The sequence below is a fragment of the Seriola aureovittata genome, chromosome 13 (assembly GCF_021018895.1).
Source record: "Seriola aureovittata isolate HTS-2021-v1 ecotype China chromosome 13, ASM2101889v1, whole genome shotgun sequence".
Lineage (NCBI taxonomy): Eukaryota > Metazoa > Chordata > Actinopteri > Carangiformes > Carangidae > Seriola > Seriola aureovittata.
The window spans coordinates 15955050-15982789 of NC_079376.1; the positions used below are offsets into that span (position 1 = coordinate 15955050).

General features: G+C 39.9%; 1 protein-coding gene across 4 annotated transcripts; it reads left to right on the forward strand.

Annotated features, from left to right (window-relative positions):
* The first annotated feature begins 81 nt into the window (after positions 1 to 81).
* fsip1 (fibrous sheath interacting protein 1) lies at positions 82 to 27184 on the forward strand. Of its 4 annotated transcripts, none has more exons than XM_056393839.1 (10): positions 82 to 395; positions 496 to 553; positions 663 to 832; positions 956 to 1037; positions 1139 to 1234; positions 1957 to 2081; positions 2308 to 2427; positions 5093 to 5254; positions 18122 to 18274; positions 26510 to 27184. In XM_056393839.1, the coding sequence occupies exons 1-10, from the start codon at positions 234 to 236 to the stop codon at positions 26615 to 26617; spliced, it is 1236 nt and encodes a 411-aa protein (XP_056249814.1). In that variant the 5' UTR covers positions 82 to 233; the 3' UTR covers positions 26618 to 27184. The 4 variants fall into 4 exon arrangements, with proteins under 4 accessions (XP_056249814.1, XP_056249815.1, XP_056249816.1 ...); XM_056393840.1 differs by having other exon boundaries at positions 959 to 1037; XM_056393841.1 differs by having other exon boundaries at positions 687 to 832.
* Positions 27185 to 27740: the final 556 nt, after the last annotated feature.

Below are 27740 nucleotides of genomic sequence, written 5' to 3' on the forward strand. Positions count from 1 at the left end.
CTGCAGCGATTGAAAGATCAGCTGAGCTGCCTCGATTTCGTTCGGTAGCCATAGTAACAAACATATTTTCCATAGTAACAACATCCGGGAGTGTTTGCGCCCATAGTTACCAAACCTTTAGCGGAAAACTGTAGAAAGTTTCTGTTGACAAACGTTTTTTTTTATTTAGCTAACAGCTATTTAATAAACAAATACGTTTTCCCTCTTGAAACACAGCTAAGGAGAACCACACTATGGAAATTATCAGAGGTAGTTTAGATGACATTTCCCGACCTGCATCGAGTGACCAAACGGGTTGCCGTGTGTCCAGCGTGTCATTGCCTCATACTGACAGAATCTGTCCTACAACTCCCTTTGCCCTTGTTGTTTTGACCAACGATGCTGCTGATATTCAGGTAATTAAGTAAAGATGATACATTGGCAGAACTAAAATTGTGATTATTTTCTTAAAAATGTTTACAATTTCCAATAACTTTAGAAAACATTTCCCTGTAGATCCAGAGCAGCTCTGAAGAAACTATAATATGTACCTCGGCCAGCGGTCCTGACCAAGGTAGGTGTTATTTATAATGTGTAATGGAGTGTTCCACTCACTTTTAGTATGGTCCAGTTTTATAATTAAATTACTCCACACAGTAATGGAATATTTATGCTTCTTTAAGGTCAGTGTCACGTTGATGTTACAGATGAAGAGAAGGAAGATTCAGAACTACAACAAGCCATTAAGGAAATGGAACGACTTGATGAAATACTGTCTGCAAAGATCAGCAAAGAAAAAGAAGTCAAACGTCAAAGGAAAGAACTTCAAACAAAACTCTGGCAAGAACTACTGGTAGGTGTATTCACTCTTCTTACATTACCAGTTCCCTGGACCAGCACCACTGTTTCTGACTACAAAATGGTGTTCACTCTTTTCACTTATGGTGTAATGTTATACTGTGTATTTTCCCTGCAGCAGAATAAGCCAGAAGGTTGGTCTGAATGTGCCCATGAAGCTTTGAACACAAGGCTGTTTTTGGCCCTTGAAGTACCCAGTGGTAAGCATAAACAACAGTATACAGTATACAGGCAACAGTGTTGAAAAGTGTAGGACATGCAGTCACTGTGAGACATCTAAAATATGTTTTTTATCTTAAAGGGACAGAAGAGGAGGAGGACAGCGACTTTGTGCCTGTGTTTGAAACTCAAGTTCCTTACAATGACCATGACAGGCACAGCCAACATTTGGAGCAGAGTGAGTTAGTGAAAATCAAACATGAAAGAAAATGCAGCACACACATTTTCAGTGTTTCCTTCATGTGGTAAAATATATGTTCTCAGTTGTACTGCCTATAGTGTGCACTTGATGGCGCCATGAGCTCAAGGAACTTGCATCTGTTATTTTTCCACTGTAGGCTGATGCAGACAGTAGTGCACTAACTCAGATATTACAGCAGTTTTCCAGAGGTGAAAGCAACAATTTACCCACTGTGTGACTCATGAACAATTTACTGATCAAGCTCTTGTGGTTTTCTATTATATCGATCCCCTAAGGAATAAAAAAAGTTCTGTTTTTCCCCCAAAACAGCAGTCCAGACAGTGAAGAATTCAATACATTTCTCTGTTCAGAGATACTTAGGCAGTCAGCCGCTTGCTATCATGGGGGCTTGAACCTCTTACAATTCTAATGAAGCACAATCTTCCCACTCTATATGCCACCTTACAGCATTAGATTAGTCTAAATTTTTAGAAATGATTTATACTTCACCAAGTTTCAAGATTATTTGGGCAGCTGCAAACTTTAATCATGTGGATCAGATGACAGAATAAGAACGCACGACTGAGAAATGACTGCTGCAGAAATTCTGTGATTTTTTTTTTCTTTTTAATCAGATTTTGCTAATGGTTATTATTAAAGTTTTAACTTACTTTCTCAATATTTACCTTCTGGAATCTAAAGAGTGGCTTGTCTGACAGGTGAAAAGACGCCAAGCAGCTCAACAGAATCATTTGAGACTGGGGAAGAGCAATTTGAAGGCAGCCACTGTGAAGCTTCCAAAGGCAAGAAAAAACAAAAGGACTTTGTCAAGAGAAACATTGAGGTATGTCAAAGTTCACGTTGGGCCAAAATGCAGTGCTGCGGTTTAATACATGACTTAGAGCAAGTCTCTCGACTGTTTGTTTTTCCAATGAGGAAAATGTTTGTTTGTAGTTCAAAAGAAAGACATATTTTAAGCCTGTTAGAGCACCACTGAAAAGAATAGAAATGTGATGCAAACAATAATTTTCATTGTCTTTTTTCTTTCCAAATGTTGTGTAATGCAATAGCTAGTAAATGGTGAAGGGGGCCAAGTGCTTTTGACCCAGGCAGAGAAAGAGCGTCTGGATGAGCTCCTCCGAGAAATAGACAAAGAGGAAGAGGACAGTGCCAGAGGCGCAGACAGAGAGGTAGGCTGACATGAAGCGCTAACAGGCAACATATGCTGTAGGACCAGTCTCTCTTTTTCAAGTTCCTTAATACTTCCCCCTCATGTCTACAGGTCTTATGGTGAGCAGCACTGCAGGAGATGATCCCATCCACTGCTTCTGCTACCTTATAGTTACTATATTTAAAATATAGTATGTTAGCTGTTTTATAGAAATATTGTTTTCACGGTCTACTCACAGCCTTTTAAGGCAGTCTCTGCCTTCAGTTTTATTTTTTTGGGGCCTTATTTGCTGGAATGCGTGTCATTATCTAACATTTGGAACTTTTGAATGATGTTATTGAAGACAGTTTTGAATAACTCAGCCACACTTTGGCCCACAGAATAGCACACACAGAGTAACACTGGTCAGATATTCATGTTTTGATGAGTGCTTGGCAGCTGAGACAGCCTCTGGGCAGAAGATTCTGACTCCTCAGAACAGTTCTGATTATGAACCAGATGTGAGGTGCCATATGCAGTTCATATGGCACATTTTAAGGATTAGTTTTTTTTTATAATCATACAATTTCCTCTGTGGTGTTTCTGTGAAATCCAGAAGCCAGGATCTTTCATATAGCCTTACTATAAGCTGTAGTTGCACTCATAGTGAGGGTGTGCTGATAGAACTTTAAACCAAAGAGAATGAGGCCCCTTGTTTTTCTCTGATGGCTCTTCATCCTGTACCACCTGGAGCAGTAGACCATTTCACCATAACCTAACTTCAAATGATTTTATTCTCACGTTTAATTTGCTTTAATAGCCCTTTTGGCAGCTGTGAGGCCAGTTTGAAGTGAGCTGGGATGAAGCCTGTTGGGGAGTGAGAGGTAGAACATAGTTACCTTTCACATACGGTTCCATTTAGCCTGACCCCGACAGCTCTGCATCCGTGAGACAGCTTTGCAGTGGTTTTTTTTTGTTTTTTTTTACATCTTGCTACTCTATTTATGATGTTTGCCTTGACTTTTAGAACAATACTGGAGTAATTGTGGCGGCAGATACCAAACTGAGGGAAGTGCAGATGCTCTGCGTTTTTTTTATTGGCTCAGAAGAAGACTTCCTGTTATTGCTAGGCCTGCTATTATGAATGGCCATAACGGAGCAAGCACATTATTTATGTCACCAGGACTTTGGCAGTGATCCGTCTTCAGTTCTGAGGACATCACCCAGTTCTTGGCAGAATCCCTCAGGACACATCAACCACAAGCCGCTGCTCACTGTTTTCCGCACACACTTTTTTGATGTTACTGACTGTCATCCTTACAAGCTCCACAGTTTTGTTTAGTTCTGGTCACCTGAGGCAATAAATCAGTACCAGTCAGAAATCGTAGAACATTTTGGGGCTTGAGAGGTGGAGCACTGACATTCACCTCTTACCTATAGGCCCAGGCTGATACTATATGAAAGTGGGAAGAGTAGTTTTCATTTTGGGGATTTAAGAACAACCATGTGATGATTCTTTTGAAAAATGAAATGACTGATTTTTTCTAGAGAAATCCAGATTTGGCAAAATAATGTAGCAACGTCCCTTCTCCATCTGGGGCTTGTGTTGCATTTCATCCCTCATCTCTCTCCTTTCATTTCTTGTCTGTCTCTGGACCATGGACTGTCCAATGTGCCAAAGAAATCTTAAGGAAGAAGTAGTAATAGTTGTCGAGAGATGATAAGAATATTGATACCACTCTCATGTCTGTATTAGAACCCGCAGCCAGTTAGCTTCTCACTCCGCAAAGAAGAATAAAAATACACTTATCAAAATGAACAGTTATTCATTTACAGATGGAATCGATTTAATGTCAACTTAGCTATCATGACTATACCATCAGTGAGACAGAGTAATGCTGAGTAAAGGATGAAAAAAAAAAAAAATTTTTTTTTTTAGGCTGAGCCTACATCTTGTCTTTTAGGTCCATTATAAGTGATGGTGTGATTCTGTGAATCTGTCCCTGACATTTTTATGTTCATGTCTGTTTAATACCGTATATATTTTATGCAATAGTCTAAAGACATGTACATGAAGACAAAGGGCAAACTGAGGGCTTTCTGATGTCTGTGACTGAAGTATGCTGCAAAATCCAAGCAAGCCACTGCTTGTGTTAGTAGCTCGATCAGAGCAGATCTGTACATTTGAAACACGACTCGGGATCATAAAATTTTGTGGGCTTCATTTGTTAACTTTTGGCTTTGTGCGGTGCTCAACCTAGTTTACAGACTCTACTGTTTGCTGTTTTCTAATGCCAGCTTTCTTCTCGTCCTCCTGAGAACATTGAAAGGTTGCGGCTGTGTTCTTTGTAGAGTTGTGCTCTTCTTTGGCAAGATAGCCTTGCTGCAAGATCTTACATCACCTTTGGGCCGTGATGAGCTCAATACCCACCCACTGTTTCCCACAGAATATAATGGGTGTCTCGCTGGGACCCACAATCACTGTGAGGAAGAGACAATTATCAAAGTTTTGGCATTTGACTATACTGTGTGGAGAAGTGAATTCCAAGTGCTAAGCCCTCCCTGTTTCGGACATCACTGTTATAAGGTTGCTGAATAAGCAATAGATGAATACTATTTATCAGTCCCTCATTTAGGTCACCACAAAATAAAGCAGGCTTATACCCAGTGGACAATGACTTATTTCAGTGATGCTTTTCTTCCAGGAGGACATGTGGGCTGTGTCATTCTTGACAGGCCAAGGTTACACCCCAGAGCCCTCTGACCTGGAGCAGCTGATTGACATTGACTCCAAAATGCGCCTCCTTCTTCCAGCTGAAGAATTTCTCTCGCTGCAGAGCTCCTACACAAACTTTAGTGAGCCCCAGGTATGTTTTCAACAGCACTACAGCACTATAGCAGTGTGTTTTCTCAGAGCGCCATCAGACACCATCCAGGGCTGCTCTGAGATGAGGTCATTATAGGGTCAGCTCAGTAGGGCATCAATGGCAACATCTTGTAAAATCTTTTGTTACTGACCCTCGGGGAGTTACACCCCTATTCGTAAGTGGAAAAAATAGTATTGTGTAAAATGCTGGAATTAGGAACTGTGGGTTGCCTCATTTTTCCATCCACATTTCCACAATTCCATAGGAAGGCCATATTATAAAGCCTGTGGTGCTTTATTTCCTGCTAGTAAACCTAGTGTAAAAAACGTTCTTAGACTGTTGCTTCATTATTAAAGGGACTTTATTTTTTCCATATGAGCAGTGGTAACATGTTGAGTTAGTCCATGGTTGGATTCTATATTCATCATTTTCATAAATTATCTTAATTGTTTGTTTTTTTTTGTGTTGCTTAAGTTGCATTTATATATTTAATAAACTTTGAATTAGTTTGTACCACTAACGCAAGCCATAATGCTCACCCTTTATATGCTGCACATTGTCTGAGTGATCTGTACATCACTACCACATCAGTGGAGAACCAACTTCACAGATATTTACAACTGTAAAAATTTTCCAGGCCTTGGTCGTGAGGTTGGGCCTGCTCCTAGACATGAGCTCAGTGAGTTATCTCAGGACCTTATCTCACTGCATTTTAATGCCAGATGGCATGCTCATCATTTGTGTAGCCTGTCAGTGGAAAATGTTTGATGTTTTTGAAGTCGTAAAAACTTTATAATGCAGTTTTGAGAACCCAGGGTGCCATTTTCTACTATCACTACTGGATGTAGACAAGGAAAAACTGCAGCACTTGAATACTAGTGCTGGAATAGGGCATGATCTATGTCAAAATGCTGAGAATATTTATGTCACTGGTCTAATTATTTCACTTTCCAGCAGTAAGAGTGTTAGTCATCTGATGTTATATATATATATATATATATATATATATATATAAAAATATATATGGAAATGGCAGTAAAACAAAGCTTAACGTTTGAAGTTGAGGTACTGAAGTCATTTATGTTGTGCCCTCTCGGTCTTCAGTGGACCCAGTCTGAAAAACCTGCCAGACAGATACAGTGTATCAGCCAACACTGGTATCACTGAGGAAATTAATTATTAGATTATCACCTGTCAGATTTATTAAACTCACAAAAATATCAATGTTATTATCGGCCTTAAAAATCCAGTATAAGTGATCCAGTAGTAGAATGGGATGTAGCTTTAGAATAGATCAAAGTAATACGCAAAATTCTGTGTTGCATGTAAAGCTGCAGTGATCAGACAAATAATTTCAGTTCAATTCAGTTGACAAAAAATTCATCTGTACCTACTTTCATAATTGATTAATTATTTAAGTCATTTTTCAAATAAAAATGGCACAAATGTTTTGCTTCTAACTTCTCAAATATGAACATTTGCTGGTGATCTTAGTTTTCTATGACAATAATCTGAATAGTTTTGGATTTTGGACCACTTGTTGGACAAAACATCTTGGGTTCTTTTTCATTGATTGATTTCCCTGAAACAATGATTGGCAGATTAATCGATAAAGCAAATAATTGTAGTACTAACAGCACGAAACACTGAGAACACACAGGAGCTGTTTTTTTTTTTTTTTTAAAGTATATTTTTTTGGGCTTTTATTGGACAGGATAGTGGAGAGAGACAGGAAATGGGGAGGCAGAGAGAGGGGGAATGACATGCAGTAAGGGCCGTCCGATGCGGGACTCGAACCGGAGCCAACTGCAGCGAGGACTGTAGCCTCTACACATGGGGCGCCTGCTTAGACCACTAAGCCACATGACGCCCCCACAGGAGCTGTTTCAGTGTGAAGTACAGAAAGTCGGCCTGGAGATTTGAGAAAAAATGATTGAACCCATTGTCTGATGAAGATGGACTGAATCTCAAAAGCCCAGTTTTTACTGCAAGATTTAGCTGCAATCAGTTCCACTGAGAGTTGATTGAGCTCAACCAGATGTGTACATGATCAATAGTTGAACTCTGGGGAGTGCTTAGATGAAGATGTGACTCATTGCCTCTTGAAATTCCCAGACATCATAAATAAAAGTTTAAACTAGTTGTAATGACTGAACTGGTGCTATGGGTGAATGAGTACAACACTGCAATAATCGTGACTGTCGAGTGAGACTTTTTTCAAAATAAGGCAATACTCCCTTGTGCAAAACACTTTGGCACGTGATGTGGAGCCGACTTTTGGCCAATAGTACACAACTGTAACATTACTGGACAGCTGGATGTGTTAGTTTGTGTAACCCACTTTCCCTCCCTTCCCACCCTTTAATCATGTTGTCGGGTTAAAGGAGTTTGAGAAAGTAAAATTCCCCATCATCCATCCATCATCTGCTCTTCATTACTGCTGAAACGTCTAATGCAGGCATGCCTATATGAATTAAACAATGACACAAGACTTTGTGTCGTAAGTAACTGGTTACAGATGATTCACCTTCAGACTGCTAATGACAAACAATTTCATATTCACTGTATTCTAGTTTTTTCATGCAGTATGTAAGACGGTTGGGGAACACCACACCTGTAGGGCTTAAAAAGTAGCTGTTTTTCTTAAACTACCTTAATTCCTCCTTACTGTTGTGGTGTATATTAAAGATATACAGCACACACAATAAATCTCTCTCAGAGCCAGTCATTCATTCCACATGGGGGACCATAAATCCTAAAGGTGGTCATAAAAGTAAATATGCTTTTGTTTTGCGGTTACCTTTCTTCTCGGGAGCAGCTTGCACCAGTCAGAGTTCCTAACAGAAACCATTTGGACAGCAGCTCAGGAATCTGCTTGTTTGCCTGCTCATTCCAGAGCAGTCTCTAATGTATACAAAAGAGATCATCATATCTCTGTTTCAACAGCACTGAAACTGTTTTCCCCTGCGATATTAAATCATGGCCTGGATTTGCACGTTTGTCATTGTCTCTTGCCTTCTGGCTACGTCGGATCGATCATCTGTCACGTTTTACACGGAAGAGGGAATTATTCACGTCTCCCCAGTGAGCGCTTGCTCATAAAGGATCAGTCAGGGCTTCAGAATCAGTGACTTCAGAACCTGGCGGCATCCTTCACCAATAAGTCGTGATTGATATCCTGAGGAGAAAAAAGAAGCAGCCTGCACATTCCTATGCAGTCATCTTAGTAGTAGCCTCTCTCTGGTTAAGTGAGTTCGTCGATTGAGCCTGTGAGGGTGGATGCAGTATGTGAGGCCTGGCACCAGCTGGTATACTGCCACAGAGGAGAGTCAGCCCCCCATCAGAACCTAATTACAGAGCCCGTGGAGGTGAAGGAGTGCCAGCTCCAGAAAAAGAACAAGGCTTCCCCTTTCATTTGGAGAGATTAACACGTGCAGAACGGCTTCCTTACATATGAAGGCTGCTGTATACTAAATTGAAAGACCAATAGCCCATATATTACTGGTTATCATCTATTTGGAGCAATATATTTTGTACAGAAATATAAGAAAGCGTACTTTGTACTTTTTTTCTACAGGGCAAAATGTCTTTAATAGAGGTCTTCATCTGTGGATTCGGGACTTTAGACTTGCATGTTTAGTGATAAGGCACATATCAAAGGTCTTTCTCTTTCCGTCTATATAAGGCATTGCAGTGGCAGGTGCATATTGTACCTTAGTGTACTGACTGATAAGGCATAGAAAAATCCATGTCATCGTGCCATTTACCACAGCATCAGTGTTTATGGAAGCACAGTATCACTCATCACATGGCCAAATGGTGAGTCACAGTGAAAGTCTTGATGGGAAAAAGTTCCTTTCCTTGCCTCTGGCTCTTCCTTGATGATTTTTGATGATAGGAAAAAGGTCAGGTAGCCACAAACCCGACTTTAATGATCTGGATTGAATGGAATCAAAACACGACTTTAAACACTGTTTTACTTGGACAATTTGAGTATTGTGCTTATGACAGCATCGCTTCTTGTGAATTCTTTATTCTTCTCCCCCATTCTCAGGCTTCAGCTGAAATAGCCTTCCCGTCATTAAAAACATCTGTTGGCACATAACATTAATGTACAGTACACCCCTCCTACTGTACCACTGTGTGGTAATGCCTGCACCACCCACAGCCTTAAGCCAGAAGAGGGGATTCTGTCATGAACATTGGCTGGTGTCGGGTGTTTGGTGACATGGGTGTGTAAGTATTTGTATGTGTGTGTTTCACAGATCAGAGACATATACCATTCTCTCACATGTGGCTTTTTTGAAAGTGTGGTGACAATGAAAATTAATGAACTATATTATGGTTGTAAGTCACTGTCCTGTTGTGTTTGTTCACATTAGATGCCTCCCTTAATCAACAGGGCTTCAGCTTCTTGTGTGTTTGCATAGTAACTCCAGCTGTGTTTTTGTTGTGTATTGGCTGGCTATATTTTGATGTAAGACGATGAGGTCACTTAGTCACACTGTGTGGTTGCTGATGAGCACCCATGATTTTAACTACAGCAAATGTTAAGTGAGAGAGCAGAGCTTTGGGCAGAAAACGCCCTTTTGACCAACACAATGCGGTCAGCAGACAGTTTGCAAATTTATCTTATTTAGTCCGGTCATATAATTAAACATGTGTGGAAAAACTTTGGTCACGTTATATTCATCGAAAATGTAGGTTAGTCCTTATTTATACATCACCAAATGTATTAGAATTCATGACATATTCATATTGTTCACTCATGTGATACAGGTAGTATACAGGCAATATACTGCACAAGTATGTGCTTTGACCTCAAAATAAAACCACAACTAGAAAGTAAAAAAAGTAGTAGAACAATATGTTTCTCCTTAATAATGATGACAGCAGGACGACACAAAAGACAATTTATCCTCTGTGCTAAGGAAGAAACTGTCGTCTCTGGAATATCTTGTCCATATCCCTAATGAAATATTGAAAATATGCTAATTCACAACAGAAACTCATCACACTAGTAGCCAGCAGTGAATGAATGTGCTCTTATTGTGTATTAGCATAAAAACACCTAAATTTACCCATTGAAAAAGTCTAATATCTTTGACACCTCTGTGGTTTACATATTTTTCTGATGGCTGGAAAGCTGCATGGTGAGAATTTAGATGTCAGGTTTGTCATGTGGCATGCTTGGTGTTTTTTCACAAGATTAACTTGGCTAAAAAGAATAGCCTCCACACCCTTCCCCACCCTATAATTCCCATGAGACCCAGTTTATTGTCTTCTTATAAACGCCTCTCCCACTGGTGTTATCCACAGCAGCAGTTGTGTTAAGTGATTTCAAAGGTTTTTCCTTGTCTTGCTTAAGATCTAACTTTTGACTATTCCACTCATTATGACACCCCATAGTGGATAATTTAGGCTCAAAGTCATCTGTTAGCAATAAACCAACCTTAAAATATTTGCTAATCTCCCGTCTCCATGGCCCAAGTTAAATACCATTCAAGTATTTAAGAACATTATCACAACCCACTATTGTTTATATTTCAATACATGGGCAGAGCTCACCATATTTTAAAGGAATAATTTGACATTTTGGGATATATTACTTTCTTGCCAAGCTGAGAAGATCAGTGCTACTAAATATGCTACCACCAGTTAGCTTAGCTAAGCGCAAATGCTGGAAACTGGGGGAAAAACTCAACTGGCTCTGTCCAGAGGTAACAAAATCTCCAACCTTGTGTTCAGAGTGAACATGCTGTGAATTTTCTGGTGTGGCGTACAAAGTCAATGGAAAGTCTCATGCCATGAGACATGAATTCACCAAAGGTGGCGCAAACTACTGCTAGCTAGCTATCCTAGCAAACATTGGCTGTTTGCATCAACATAGACTGCACAAACGGTCCAGCAGTCAAATTTGCATCAATGATGTGAGGTAAAAATTTGGAACACAGCATTAAACTAATTACCACGTGTATCTCATTCGTTCAATTATCACAAAAAAACGTGTATGAAGATATGTTGTGGTTTCAGACATAGCTTGGCTGGCTGTTAGCTGGTTAACTCCTCTTGTAACCATCACATTGAGAATTCTCACAGTCCTATGTTTGTCTATGAAAAAAGTAACATAAACTTGTGCAAGACTGTTAGCAGCTGAAATCTAGGTCAGATATTGTACTGTACAATACACAGTTCACTGTGGGACAAGAAGTGCAAAAAGATGCCTGGATGCTTTTTCCCACCAGATGCTTTTGATAAACATTTAGCATGGTCTGCTTCATAAGCTCTTTGTTCAAATTTATTTTGTTTGTGTCATTATTTGGCAAACATTAAAATTACCTTATATTAGCAAAGGGAATGAAGCAAAGTGATAAAGGGCAGAGATGATCTTATGAGTCTCTCTTTAACAACAATAAAATCGTACACTGAATTATTTACAAAGGTTTGGAGGGATTACAAATGCATTTTTTTTCAGAACCCAAACAGTGAAAACTTCAAACAGATCAAACATTTTTTGAACTTCGCTTGCTCTTTGGATTATGCCAAAGATAGTGAGAACACACAGGTGGTATAGATCTTTTAATCCAATGTCACGTTCAACATGCTTTTTTGATTGTGGGATGCACCAGGAGGTTTTGATTTGTGCAACAGTGATTGCTCCAGACCACCCTCAGTTCTGAAAAAAACACAAGTATAAAGTCCAGATGACCCACAAGTGAATCTTCTAATACTTCAGGAATGTTCAACAATCACCAAGTCATCTACCAGGGATCCAAAATACTGAAAGTCACTAAAGTCATAAGGATGGGGAAAGGAAAAAGACAACTTGGATGCAAAGAAATATTATATCTGGGACGTTTTTAAGATGGTGATATACAAACCCTCACATCGTCTCTTACGGAGCAGTACACACAGTTCTGTGCTCTAAGTTCACAGAGAGAAGGGGGGGGTATGGCATTAAGACTTTCGACTTTGTGCAAAGCAAGTGGTGCAGAATTAAAAACATTTGTTTGCATTACCTTGCTTATCCAAGTGTCAGCATGCAGGTAGGTATATCATGTATGTATGGCAGACAGCTGTTCTGCAGAACCTTTGCCTCAGAACTTGGCAGATGACTACAGGTCATAACTGGGCAAAATGTCAGTCTCAGAGAGAAAGAAATAAGAGAGAGAGAGAGAGAGAAGGACGTCAAGAAACTCAGACATAGCTTCCGAACCGCTTACTCCTGAGCTCTCACAGGGAGTGCTCGTGGCAAGGCATGTGGACAGGCCTTGGCAGGTAGCCTGGGTCCACGTGGCATAGCCAGAGCTCCTACTATACTTCAGATTTTCAGAGAGGGAGTTAAGGGGGAGAAAATAGAGAGATGCAGAAAGAGAAAGCGATAGCTGGTGTTCTGAACAACACCAGCCATCTCTGGGTGAGTCAGCGTGGCTGGCTGTTTTTGATAATAATAGCTCTGTCCCTTTGCAATGTGTAGCCAAGGGCCATTAACAAAATGCATTGTCCTTAAATACAGGGGAGTATATTTTCCAGTCAGTAGGAATCAGTTTCTACATACAGTAAGTAGTCTGTCAGTAAGTAGTTCACTGAGTTAACAATTATCAGATGAGTATTTAATATCTCATGCAAACCAATACAATAGTGCTATGTTTATGAAGCCAACAATATTCAGTTTTTGTTGACACAAGGCCAAATGTATATAATAATTATAATATTTTTTAGGCTGAAGCTATATTCAACATACTGCATGGTACTGAAAAGTGGCCTTTCAAATGTAATACAGTCCAATACTACTACACTATCACTAGCTACAAAATACAGTACACTGTAGATTTGAATCAAAATGAAAGGAAATATTGCAGGGCTTTTTTATTGGACTGCATTATATTGCTAAGCAAACTGGTAACTCAGTGAATATCAAAACCATGAAGTTTTCATTATTTGCGTAGCCTGTTTTTTAATGACTGAGTGACTTAATGTGACCAACAGACATTGTTCATTTCACAAAGGCCCCCAGAGTCTAGGCCCATAAGCACTTTTGTGGCTACTGCATACTAAAACAAACTGCTGTTTGAAATGTTGGCTAGCATCCACATCACATAAGTGTTTTTCAAGAACCCATTAAGTCATTATATTTCCCTTTGTTTGTTTTGTGGAATCCTTTGCATCATGTTTGCAGAAACGACCCAGAAGTCTTTGTTTTCCTTCCTACGGCATGGGGCTTCTCCACCTACTTTTGATTTTAGATAGTTTGAAAAAGGTGTCAAGAACTTTGTTGAAAAGGCCGCATGTTGTATGAATTAATTTGTTTGGAGTGTGCAGTAGCTTTTATGAATTTCCTTTTGACACTTGTTTGGATTAGCTGCCTCTGAACACACTGGCCTTGTTTTGCTTGTCTTGAGCGTGTGAACAAGGCCATCAAGCTGTTTCAGTGGTTCTTGGTCTGCCTTTGAACATTCCTCCTAAACACCTAATGTAAGAGGGAACTGGAAGCAACCGGTGGCCTGGTACACCCATGTTTATAAAACACATTTTGCTGCAGGATGCAAGAGATACTTACATGCAATGGTGACCTCATAATTTGTCTTGTTTTCTTGCTGTTTATGAAATACATCTGAGAATGTGTCTGCATGAGAGGATCCAGCTGTTATATTTTGTGAAGCGCACCACAAATGCAACCCACAGTGGAGCAGAGAAGAAGCTCCAGGCTATGGCTCTCTCCATTGTCTAATATGATTGGTGTGATATGATTATATGTTCCTTTAATGGGAACATCAAGCTATAGCACACTCAATATTGCTGAGTGTGAGGCATCCAAGATTTGTTTTGAATTAATTTGAAGTGAAATGCTTGGCATGAAATAATCCTCACTATTATTCCTATTTCGTCACTTTGGACAACAGCAGATCATCCATCAACTGCTGCAGCTGTTTCACAATGAAATGCCATGACAACCTCTGAATGGAATGTATTGCTTCTATTTGAAATCATAAAATTGATCACAGGATATCAATAACTACTTAATAAAAGTGAAAGGCATGCTTGATGTAAGATATCTGGAGGTCATACAAATAATATACTAACAATTGTTTTGCTCATGGCAATTGGCAAGTCATTCTGTTTTTCTTTCTTCATACTGAGGGAAAGCAAAATCTGATCCACGAGGTAAAACAAGGACAGCTTCTCTTGAGTCGTCATATCATGCATGAAAGACCTTTTCTCTGTTTTAATAACATTTATTATGAGTTCAAGGTGCACTTGGCAGTCAGAGTAATAAGTACAATGCTGTACTTCAGATCTACTCATGACACTGCTTTGACATCAAATCAAGGGGCAGTGATTTGATATTTCCTCAGCATGCTGAGCTACTTTTCTTTTAAGAGTGAATCATATTTAACATGTTTGTCCTACTTAACAAAAAACAAAGTCCAGATCTTCACGGCCTCTCAGGCAGTAGTGTGACCCAGATAGGTGATGTGATTATTGGAGCTCTTCAACAGTATGTCAAGTGGCTACTCTGAGGAGAGCCAATTACCAGCATTTGGCTGATGTTCAGATAAGAAGAACCCCAGTCCTCTGTTTGGAAGTCACTCAGTCTGACCTCCTATTGAGTGAAAGCTATCACACATTCCAGGAGAAGAAGCACACATGCCATAATGTATTGGAACAATCACTGAAGTCTGTTGAGTTCAAGAAACATTATTCTCTCAGTCCTCTCCAAGAAGTGAATCATTACTACAATTTGACTGGCACAAGAGCAAAGACTAATATATGGTTTTGCCTTGCCAGTGCCTTGGAAATGGATCTAAAGTTGTTGCACTGATTTATTATTATTGCTTAATCAATTATACATTTACAGTTACTGTGAACAAAGCACTGCGGTTATTGGCCTTTTATGAAACTGAAAATAACCCCTATGTCAACCCTATTTAACACTTCTGATCTCATACAGTTTTCAATTGTCACTTGTCAAAGCAACTATATTCACACATTTTAAAGTTTACAACAAAATAAAATTTGTTTTAACTTGGTATTTCATTTCAAGCATTAGATCTGATGAACCTCTCGTGACACGGCCATTTTACAGTTTGTTTCTTTTTTAACTATGCAAGCGCTCTGGCTCCGTAGAGATGGGAAGTGTTCTTGTGGTTAGTTAGTCCACCACTTTGTTTCAGATTGAAATGTCTCAACACAGACAGAGACTAAAATATCTTCACATCTACAGCGTAGACTGGCACTAGACAGTGACGCGTACTGACTTTCGTGATCCCTTTCTCTCCATCATCAAGTCCAAATATAATTTGGTTTATGACCAAATACCTGCAAAGCTAACAGTATTCCCATCAACCTCAGCCCTTTCTGTTTAGTGCTGATTAGCAAATATCAGCACTAATGCGTAAACTGTCTGTGCTAGCATTACATTTTGTTGCTAGTTTCAGTGAGAGACACAGAAATGAACTATGGGATTTTGTATGAGACTGACATGTCACCTGCTAATCGTCATAGCGTTTGCAACAAGCTATTGAAACCTCTCAGATTAGCTTGATTTTCTGTTATTGTAACTAAGCTGTTGCTACTGTGAAAGAAGACGATTCAGGACCAATGCAGAGATAACGAGGGCGATATTGTCTCATTTAATGTTGTAATTGGGGTCAGATTAGTAAGGTTTATAAAAAAGGGACTGTGGACTTTCCCCTTACACTCATCAGAATTTAATTTGGCCAGAGAGCATTAGTTTAGTAAGAATCTAGAATGGCACTCAGTAGAGCATGTACCTCCGCCAAAACCAAACTATCCTATACATGTCCGTGAGATCCAGATTATTGTTTGGATCTGCACCAAATTCAATGTCAAGGAACTGGATCGACATATAAAAATTTAATGGGGTCTTCCTTGGCTCATGCCCTATCCCTCCACCTAGTGTGGTGTTGGTTCAGTACTTTCTGTGTAATCCATCTTACAAAATGGAAGTAAATATGTGACATACATGCCGAATTCATTCAAACTTTGGTCAGTGATAGCTTTATCATGACTAAACCTTGCAGACAATTTTAAAGTTTGGAGTCTATAGTTCTTCCAAAGTAGGGCAGCTGTCGTTTCCAAATTAAATAAACTGTTTCTCCCAAAGATTTGGGCTTTTTTGGAAACATGCATTTAGTGGTGTGAGGATGGTGGTAAAGCTAGACTTTAATTTTTATTTTTCCTGGTTGGAATGCTGTGTTTCTCACTCTGGTGCATGACAGGAGTCTGATCCTCTCGTGGTCCTGGCTTTTGTAGTCTGGATGAGGGAGTCTTAACAGAAGGGCTCTAGTAACGACCACTTAAAAGAGGCTTCAGATAGAAGCTGTCATTATTTCCCTATAGGGAGACAGAGGGCACTGCTAGGTGAGGCCACACACACTTCATAGCAAATTCTTGTTTTTGCCAAGATTTAAATATTAAAATCACACTGGTAGCATCCAGTTGCCTAAAATTTGTGTACATGTAATGTGTCACAGTACCCAAGTAGACATGTCTGTTTTGGTTATTAACAAGACAAGGCCAGTAGCGTTCATTCTTCTTCTCAACATACTGGCTGAACTTCCCTCCTACCCTGGGTTTAACTAAGATTACATCCTTAATCATAAATGTGTCATAACAGATTTAGCAATTCAGTGTTTAGGTTCATAATTTCTGCCGGTTCCCGCTGTCTCCTGTAACCTACCATTTCGCTGTATGCAAGTCCCTGCTGAGATGTCGACATTTTATGAAGTATCCATCAATTTCAACATTATTAGATCATACATACGCCTGCCTGGCATCCAGACTAACCAAGAGAGATGGAGATTTCAACCACATGGCGCTGGACTGACACTCCAAAACCGTCCTGCGGTTGGCAACATCCTCTCAGACCCAACAATTTTTTTGACCTAGCTGCTGCTTTTATAGAGTAGCAGTGCATTTTTAGAGGTCAAAATATGACCCCACCACAGGTCATTCACTGGTCTGTGTCTACAGTATTGTTCGTTTTGTCATGAATTTTCCATCCATCCTAAAGATATAAATGGTGGGTGGTTTGGGAAGGGATTTCACCAGTTTTACCAGATCTAATCTTTGGGATTTACCACAGTTATGCTCCCTTTTCAGCACCTACTGCTCATCATGCTGCATCTACAGAAGCTATTTCCTCATCGTGGCGTAGAGACTCAGTATCAGCAAAATACAGTATGTGACGGCCCTATTGCCTGTTTGAATATATGATATAAACCCAACATCTTAACATGAGTCATTTGGTTCTGATGACTTCACTTTGAATTGTTCTTTCTCTGTGACCCAGGCCTAGTGAAAAAGATCCGGCCTGTGGTCAGAAAGACAAGCTCCTCACTTATCAGCTGTCCATTGATGGCTCTCTAGGCATGACTCTCCTATTTCCTCCTGACCCATTTTCAAAGTTTTCTTTGGATGCAGCTTGTGGTGCATTGTGTCAACCCAGTGCACGTGGATGCCATAAATGTGATTTATGTTGGACCCCATGTAGACTGTAGCTGAAGTATGAGACTTTCTCAGGCTTTATAATGATTACCTGATTATACTCTACAATCTGTAAAACACAGGAAAGAACTGTGGCTGCATGCATCTTTAGGACATACCACAATGATGACATTTTGATAGAGGTAAACACACTACAACTCCAGAGTGTTTTTGGAATGTACAACTTTCGCACAAATTAACTGTGATGAACTGTGTATGGTTTTGATTCTTATTTAAATGTTTCCCACAGACAGCCATGAGCTGTGAGCGCAGCTCTACGAGAGCACCCAAGCATGTCGACGTGTGAAATGTGTTGTTTGCTCCCTGTGAGAACCACTCGTGTCTGTTGCGTATCAGGGCCGTGGCTCAGAGGTTGGATGGAAGTGCGCTGGGGACCCGCAGCCAGAAGAGAAGGTCCTGCAGGATATAAAGGAGAGGAGAGGGCAGGAGAGGCAGCTCCAACAGATCCAACAGCAGCTGGAGATCCTGGGCCACAGCCAGGAGATGACTGTGAGTTCAAAGCAGCTATGTTCATACACACACACGCACACACACGCACACACACACAACAAAACATATGCTCAAATTCACACGAGTACTTTATGTTGCGTTATTACAGTCCTCAGAGCTTGTATCTGTAGACACGTGTATGACAAATTATTACAAGCACACAGCTCATTCACAGTCATTCACACAGGGGGACAATGAAATCACATGCAATATTTGTGTCTCTGCAGGCCCATATTTTTTCCTCTTTTTTCCCCATTTTCCTTCTCTCTCTTTGTATCACTAACACATTCACTTCACAGTTTAGTATTAGTTCACAGCTGCATGAAAAATGTAGGTTGTTGTTTTGACTTTTTTTGAGTGTTTTTTTGAGTTATATTTCTTGCTTTTATTTATTTGTATACAACCTTGATCTGAGGACAAGGATGGTCGTTTACTCCACTGATGGTTGTTGACTCCACTGATAGCTTTTTTGTCCTCTATGGTGTTTCATTACTTTTAATGTCCACACTCCATGGAGTTCCCTGGAAACCATTGAGCTCTGTCTGCTTTTAGGAGCCACTGTAGAATTACAGCCGCAGAACTGTCGCTCTCTCTCCCAAAACCCTGTAGCTAAAGACACAACACAAGAATGTTGCAAGAACAAAGGTGAATAGGCCTGATTTCTGCTTCCTCTGACATTTATGACTCTAAATTTTGTGTGCACAGAAAGAAAAACATTACAGATAAATGTATTGGTTTGACTTTGCCATTGTTCAAATGGGTGGCTTCTCTCGGTCTTGCGCAATAAACTACATGTTTGTTTCATCACAGTGCTGCTGTTGATGGAAGACAAATTCGAATGTATTATCCAGCACATCATTTCTAACACTGATGAACCACAATGTGATGTATACATGCCTAATTTAAAGATAAAAGATGCCCTTTCGACTCACAAACAGTAAGGCAATAAAAGCACTACGTGGCGGCCACTCCCTTACATCAAGCAAGGCACCATGCCATGCAACCCTAACCTATTCCTGGCCTAATTAAGGAGAAACAAATGGAATTTTTTGCTTACTAAGCCAAGGTTCGTTTGAGGAAACTGTTCTTTCATTATGATCGCATAACATCAAAACCACCAGTCTCTTAACTGCTGGTGTAGCTAGACGCTCTTTAGCTGTGTGTCACTGCATTTTATATACTGTCACTGAATAATTGAACCCAGCCAGTGACTGCAATGTAAACAGCTATACAGACTGAGTGCTACTGGGCTTGTTTTGTAGTTAGAGGAGATTTATTTGTACAGAATTTGTGTGGGAGGGCACTGTTGAACAGTTTCACACAGCTCCGGTATACTCGTAAAGTTGATTTGTATAACATCCATAACTCAAGTGTCTTCTCACAGTATTTTTGCACCTGAAGTGTTTTTACCAACCGCACAGGGTTTGTGTGGAGTTCTCTGGTAGATTAGGAGCATGATAAATAAGAAGGGATCCGTTTGTGAACAGAAAATGCTACCAATCCTGGTTTTATGAAAATATTAGTCCATCATTTTTTGAAGGTGTATTGTTATTCTTTCAAGAGTTAGATGAGAAGATCATTAACATTCTCATATCTGTGCAGTGAATATGTTGTGAGAATCAAGAGATAGTTAGCTTATTGCTTGTAGTATCAATCTTCTCATCTAACTATAAGCAAGAAAACAAATAAGCAAATTGTCCAAAATGTCACACAGTTCCTTTAAGTACTAGTATTAGTAGCATTTTCAATTCTTCTTCTTCTTTATTTTTAGTGCCAAAGTTTCCTCTTTTAGCATTAATAACAACTTTATTTAATAATAATGTAATAGATACAATGACCACCACAGACAAAAAATAAACAAAAGATAATGATAAAATACTCGAATGAGGACAAGAAAGAAAAAAAGAAGTTTTATGAGCTAGAAAGGCCATTAAATTCCTGATATATAAGAATGGTATTGCCCAATTTGAAATGATACTCATCCATTTGTGCAACTTTTCAAAACATTGTTACAAAGTGCTTTAGAACAAGATACAATACACAGTCATTATAAAAAAAAAAGAAGAAAAACACAAGTAAGATCATGGGGCCAGATAAAAACAACAGAGATGTGAATAAAAACATAAAACATAGGACCTCATGAAACAGAGTGTATAATAAAAACAGGCAAAAATAGATTAACTGAAGAAAAGCCATCCTGTAGAAGTACATTTTGAGGAGTGATTTAAGATTTAAAAGAGGGGGCTTTGTTTGCTAACATAAGTTTCTCAGGCAGGGAGTTCTGCCTTATAGGAGAATTATTTAGAAAATCTGCCCTTTTCAAAATAATTCCTAAAACATGTATGAGAGTTGTGACACTGTGGCCCCGATGATGCAGTTTGTTTCCTTGTGTTAATCTGTCTACTTATAGTTAGTGATGACAAGACTTAAAAAATGAATCCTGAATTCCAGAGAAGGAGGCTGCGTAAGAGGTTGACTGTGAATTTGTTTTAGGGATATGTTTGAAATAAAAATGTTTTATTGAAGTACAGCACATCTCCAGACTCCTACGATGGATTAGGTATTAAATGTTTTCCCTCCAAATGGAAAGCATGCTGCTTCGTGTTTAGTCTGGCCAGCTGCTGCTGGAGTGTAGCACCTATTGTAAAGGTGGAAAATGCCTCATACATTGTAGGAGTGACTACAGATTCCCTGCACTACTTCAGTTTGATTGATTCCTGTGTGTGATGTTAAGAATTCAAGTGTTTGTTTAGAGAATTACCTGATTTACCTTTTGAACTGATTTATTCAAACAAAAGCCATGTTAAGCTGGATTCAGATCTGACACCAGTCATTTTGTGCGTCATCCCTGCTTCTTTCTCTCAATCCAAACAAGCCCCATTCCAGTGAAATTCACCTCTTCGCCAAAGAATCTACTCTTTCAACTTTGATTTGACTTTTTTTGCCATTATAGATATTTGCATGTGCAGTAAAGGAGTAGCCTCGCCTTTCCAAAGAAAGCTATTGTTAGTTTGACTGTTTATTGTTCATTGTGTCATTGCTAAATCTGTGATACTCTGCAGCTAATCTGGTGCTAGTTTTCCTGCAACTTCAATTGGCTGCATTCCTAGATCAACTGCAAAAGGAAGGACATACCCAACATTTATGGTAAAACAGGATGGATCTCTAATCAGGCCAACATCATCAATCATACTTTCTCTACTACATCAGCATATATCTCTTACATTAGGATTCCCTAGTGCAATTTAACCTAAGTTCTAATCAAAGGGCTATGCTTTTTATGTTTGTATATTATACAAGTTCACAGTTGGCACATAGAATTTTTATTGGATGTTCTGGATTTCAGGAGATCACATCACTTTATATCCACACTTTTTTATATTCAATCATTGAATTTTTTAGCATTGGGGCTGGATTATAAAATAGTTCCAAATATCTCATGTGAAAACTCGAGTGTGTGTGATTAGCTGCGTTATAGTTATACTAAAACTACAAAAAGTAGTTATAGCATCATAAGAAACATTCATACATACATACATACATATAAAAATGAAACTTGTAAACAGAGTCAAAGGAAGGATGTTGATAGCAGTGCAGGGTATTAGGTGAACACAAACATACCTATAATCTTTTTGATGCAAAGAGGGTCCCCACCCATGGCAGATCAAAGTTGGCCTTAATCTTTACAGGTGTTATTGAGCCCTTGAATGAATTGGCAACTCAGCAGTTTCACAACTCTTTTGGTTTGTCAGAAAAGAGGAGCCACAAAACATATGCAGGGTAAAATGTGTAAAATAATAGGGTAAAATGCGAATACTGGGATTCAGCCAGCAATCACTACAACAGACTGACTTTAATGAGGTTTAATATCTATGTTATCTTCATTATCTAACATTTGACAATGATGCCACAGGTATACTATAGCAGGAAGTATTGCTGGCTTGTCTCATGAGTTAGTCTCAGCATCTTAATGGGAGCACATAGGGTGTAATGAATAGAATTCCTCCCTATTAGTGGAGAACTTGCCCCTGGGTCTGTGGCCGATAAAGCTGAGGTATGTGACTGAAGTCAGCGACCTTGAAAGCTGAGCAGCCCACGCTTGTGTTAAAACAGCCCTGCAACCTCTGTGTACAGGAGCCAACACCGAGCTGTACATAGGTGGTGGTCCACTGGGGGGCAGATAGCTGCAGGGCTGAACAGCTCCGGCTTTGTCAGATTCAACTCCTGCTTGGAAACTGATACTGGACAGTGACAGAGAACCTTCATCCTTCACCAAAGGTCAGGGTTTCGCCCACCCAGCCGTTGTTTGTTGGGAGAGGAACTGGACTCCTATGTCCATAGGGCAAATAACACATTGAACTCATCGTCATTTTGGTGCTATTCAAATGCACAAGGACAAGGAGTAAAGGCAGTGAGAAAATGATAGTGCAAAGACTAGTAGTGAATACACCGTAAAGAGTTGCTAAACAGAACAGTGACACAGGTTTTCCCTTGCACTTACTTTCTCTGCACATGGGCTGTGTGTGGTTACAGGCCAGACTGAGACAGATGCAGTAAGCCTGCTGGGTCTGGATAGTAGGTGGGAGAGCTAGACAACAGGGAGCAGTATGAGATGTCTGGAGCATTAATGCCAGCAGTCTGACAGTCACCACCAGACATATACATACACAGGGTGTTATTGATTTGACTTTTACTTTGTCTTTTCCAAGACTCACTGACTTTAGTAATGAAACATAAATGAAGGATGCAGCTCTTTAAAGTAGCTCTTGCAGAATGAAAGTGAGCCGGTTTGCCCAAGGCAAAAGCTGTTCTTATAATTCAGGGAAGTGAACATTTGTGGAGAAATAAATGATTATCTAATAATGTGTTGGGTTGATGAGCGGCCATGTCAAAGTCATTTCCTCAATGATACATTGTTGTGAACTTGAGTGAACTTGACAGAAAACAGTGTTTGCAAAGCGAAGATATCCTTTAAAGCATGTTATCCAAATGTCAGTCTCCCATTGTTATTACTTAGTAGTGTTTAAAAAGTTGCTATTCAATATAACATAGACTAGGTGATGGAGTACTGTCTTTCCATAAAGCTGTCAAAGGTCTCTGCCTTTCCCCATTAGGAGGATGTTACCTGCATATATAGCTTCTCTGCCTCCAGCTTGTATTTCACATGTTTATGCTAGAGGGTGTATGGCTGGGAATAACTCCCACGTCAGCCTCCAACTGTAGCAGCTCACACAGCTGCACACTTCCTATGACTGGGGGCTGACTTTTTTCTTTTCTCTTTATGAAAATGTATGTATTAACATCTTGTGTATAGATACTTTTACCAAAGCCATGCATGATAGCTTAAAAACAGCAGTTTGCTTGTTCTGATAAAAAGTCTTATTTTCTCCCGCTCAGTTCATCCTTTTCCTTGTGGACTGAGTCTCATAGTAATACTGTGTTTACACATTTCCAACCAGGCTCAACACAGTTGTTCCTGTCTCACTGATATCCCAGTGGAAGAGGGGTACTCAGACAGAACTATGGTACTCAGACAGAACTATGGTACTCAGACAGAACTATCTCAATCAAATTTTCTTTGGCCAGCTTTCCTGTAATTGCGGTACTTCTCTCTGCTGTTTACTGAAATGAATGTGGCGTCTGTAGCGGGTGGACTGAGATGCGCTGAAGTGGCTCTAACACTTGAGTTTAACTTTCTCTGTATAGAGTAGGCAGACAGTCAGACAGGAAAATACACATCAGTCACCCACAGACACCCTTGGCCCTCCTAGTATTAAGGGCACCTGAGGTCAACCACTTATAAAGAGTCACAGCATTTTGTCACAGCAGTAAAAGGCACTCTTTCTTTCTTCCATCTCTTTTTACTCTCCTCTCTGTAGGAAAGTTTCACTTGTAGTTCCCATCTCCAAGACGGCTGGTACTGGTTAAAGGCATTTCTGGCCATTAATACTCCCGCCAGTGGGGCACTTCTTTTTATTGCCCCATTCATGAGCACTCAAACACTGACATGCCTGTAATTGACCAGTGAATTCTTTGGGCCATATGTCTCAAGTTGCAGTAATGGCTCACTTATGTTTGTGTAAATTTATGTTACAGTTGCTATTCTAAGCAAATCATTTTTTTTCTATGAGCACGGTGTTAGCTATACCTATTAAAACATTGAAACAGAATAACCATGGAGGGAAGCTAAGTGTATCCAAAATGCCTAGAGCCTAAGCATGTCATTAGTGTATGCATATGGTTATGTGCATGCATGAAGATACAGGATATGGCCCCCCTTTGCCATTTAGGTAAAGGTGAAGTGCACAGGCAAAGGACCATGTCTTGCTACATGCATGTCAAAGTACAAAAACACTGAGTGTTACAGGGGGCATCGTGATTCGCGGCTGGAATGTGTCCATGGTGTCTGTGGCCTGTGGTAGAAGATGATATGCCGCATCTGGATAACCACAGGGGTTATAAATGAGTAACATGGCCCAACACGCCATGACCTAAGGGGTGTCATTACATTCTGGAGGACTTTGAACATGGACAGGATTGTCTGGTAGAGATGTCTATCAGCAACTGGGATCTGGCGAAGGGCTGGAGAGTTTCAGAGGGTGGTCTGGTCAGAGAAGGAATACAGATGATCGATGAAGACTATTAGCTTTAGCTAGCAGGGTAGATGAGACACAGGAATGTGATTTTGTCTCGAGTGACTCAGCGGGAAATGAGGCAGAGGTGAAAACAACTGCATGGGCATAATATTCTCTCCGTCTCAGAACAGAACGCCTGAGATGAGTCACACTGTGGTGAAAGCTGAATTTTCCTCATTCCCAAATTTAAATACAATTGAATTAAAAAACTTTGACTAGTACCTCTAGGCTCACTAGATAACACATGATATATTGTTTGTTTAATACATAAAAATTCATACAAAATCAAGGTATAAGCTAGCTAGTTGGATAAACCAGTTAGCTTAGCTTAGCCACAGCAGGCAATACCCTTACTACCCAACACCAAACAACTGGCATGTAAAGTTAGTCATTAGCTAGTGAACAAAGTAGAACATTTAGCAGGTAAATAGCCAGATATTTCCCTCAGGATTTAGTGGAAATTCTTTAGGTGTCCCGTAGCATGAATGCTCATCTTGACTCCTGACTGCTGGATTTGTAAAAAGAAAATTGTTTGCTTACTATTTGGCTATGTCACTTTAATAAGGTGATAATTATGTGTTAACAGATTGATTCGCTTCCCTCAGGTGGGGAAAAATCATTTAATCATGTATTAAGCATCTGGATCAGGGACAGAATTACTGGATGAGGAGATCCGTACTTTAAAGCCAGGGACTTTCTGTTCGGTGTGGGATGACAGCTAGAAACACCAGGACACATGCTTAGTGAATGAAGACGATGATTACTATTCAACGGTGAGATTTACGGTGTGGCTTTCCTGGACACGCTTTGGCTCATATCATGAAAGGTAATGAGTTGATATTATTGGAACAAATTGACTGTTGCGTCGCAGCTGTCTAAATAAAGTACAGGATTTGCACACAAAGGTATGGCAATTAACTGTCTATGAGCACTTGTGGATAGGTAAATTAATCATGTCTGACCTTATTATTAGGAATTAAAAGTTTACATAGCCAAATAATATGAAATCAGAAATTACGCTTGCAGTTTCCAGAGAACACATCACTCGCATTGACATTCATTCAAATTGTGAAACCTTCCCCTGTCCTCATAACCTAATTTAAAAAGGCTGACTTTCATCCTTGAACTCTCATGCAGTCCCAGAAGGCTGCCTGTGAGGAGTCTGACTTATCAGTAGAAAAACAATAGTTACATCCAACTGGAAGTGTTTTTTCCCCGGACAGCTTCCAACTACGCACAGGGGACAAATGCAGCAGTGCAATTATTATGAACTGCCACTGTTATCATAGGTCATGCATTAATGTGACATGTTGTCTGGATTTGCCAAAACTGAGTTTGATATTTGTAATTGGACAAATCTAGGGAGGATGTTAGGAAAAAAGCAGCAGTTATGCTGAAAAATATTCTGTCATCACTTTAATAATAACACGCACATGTGTCCTTGATACTACCAGAGGTCTGGATTACCAGAGGTCTACTGTGTGTGTCTGAGATGAAATGCTGGGTTTCTGTGTGGATACAAGTACATCAGCCCATCCAAACATATTCTTGACTTATCCTTTTAAAATCATACATACATAATGTTTGTTTCTTTCTGCAGGAAGAGTCTGCAGACCTTACGGAGGAGCAGTTACTTTGCCTGCTGGATGAATGTGAGCTGACAGAGAGCTGGAGCCTGGACCCTGAGACAACTGACACCACACCATGAGACCCTACTAAGTCACATTGACTACATCCTTCTGAAGCCCTGCTTTCAGAACGTCTGTCAAAATAGGGCATCATTGCTGGGATATCACCATCAGGCAACTAGGGGTTGTAAGAGACACATTAATGGATATAAACATATTTCACCTGAATAATTAGCTTTTAGATTAATGTAGATATAAATAACATGTCTCATAGACAGTAACATAAAATCATTATAAATATGTTCCATAATGTGCTACAAAAATGTAGCTCTAACTTTTAGTCAATTGAGAAACGGGATGAGAACTGTTAATTTTTTTGTCCTAATTGGTCTCCTGGATTGCTTCCCATTGTTTTTATTTGTGTCTATGTCTCAGCATGAGGAAAAAGAGCAGCAGGGACACCCTTTGTATTAGGCTTAGTATCATAGATGAGAACAGAAAATTGCCGTCATTAAATCTAACAACCGGGTACGGCGGCCGCAGAATGTTCTCCTGCACACATAAACATTAGTCGATAACAGTGTGTCTGTGGGGTGATGTCTGAACACTATCATGTATTAAAGCTAAGCCCTCTCCTATGAAATATAGTATGTCTGTGTTAGTAATGTGTGGCCAGACATCCAGCGTGGCTGTTTATGAGGACAGAGGGATGATGTGTGCTCCAAACATTCCTGCCATTCCTGCCTCTATAGGTGATCTGCTTTAGAGTGGGTCAGATTAGTTGGATCTACTGAAATTGGAGCCCGTGTGACCTCTTTCGAGACTTATTTTCATTTAACAGGATTCCGCTTACAAAAGATGGCCATCTTTGAGAATTATCCCGTTTGGTTTGTTTTGGAGATTTGTGGAAGCTGTTGACACGGTTCCTATTTGCTGCTGCTTACACAGTGCGAGTAGCTGGTCTGCACCTGGCTGACCTCAGCACAGAGGTCCTGCCTTGCCTCTCAACTGGCACTGGACACCTACGGGCCTATTCGTCTCACTCTTCACCTCACCCACACATTCTGACCCCGTCTAGCCGACGGGAATTATCTCACATTCCTCTGGAGTGAAAACACGTCAGCCAGGTGAGCCCTCCAAGGTCACATCCTGATGAGAGGCCTACTATCAGTGAAAGCTGCTGCACTATCTGTCCAGGAATCT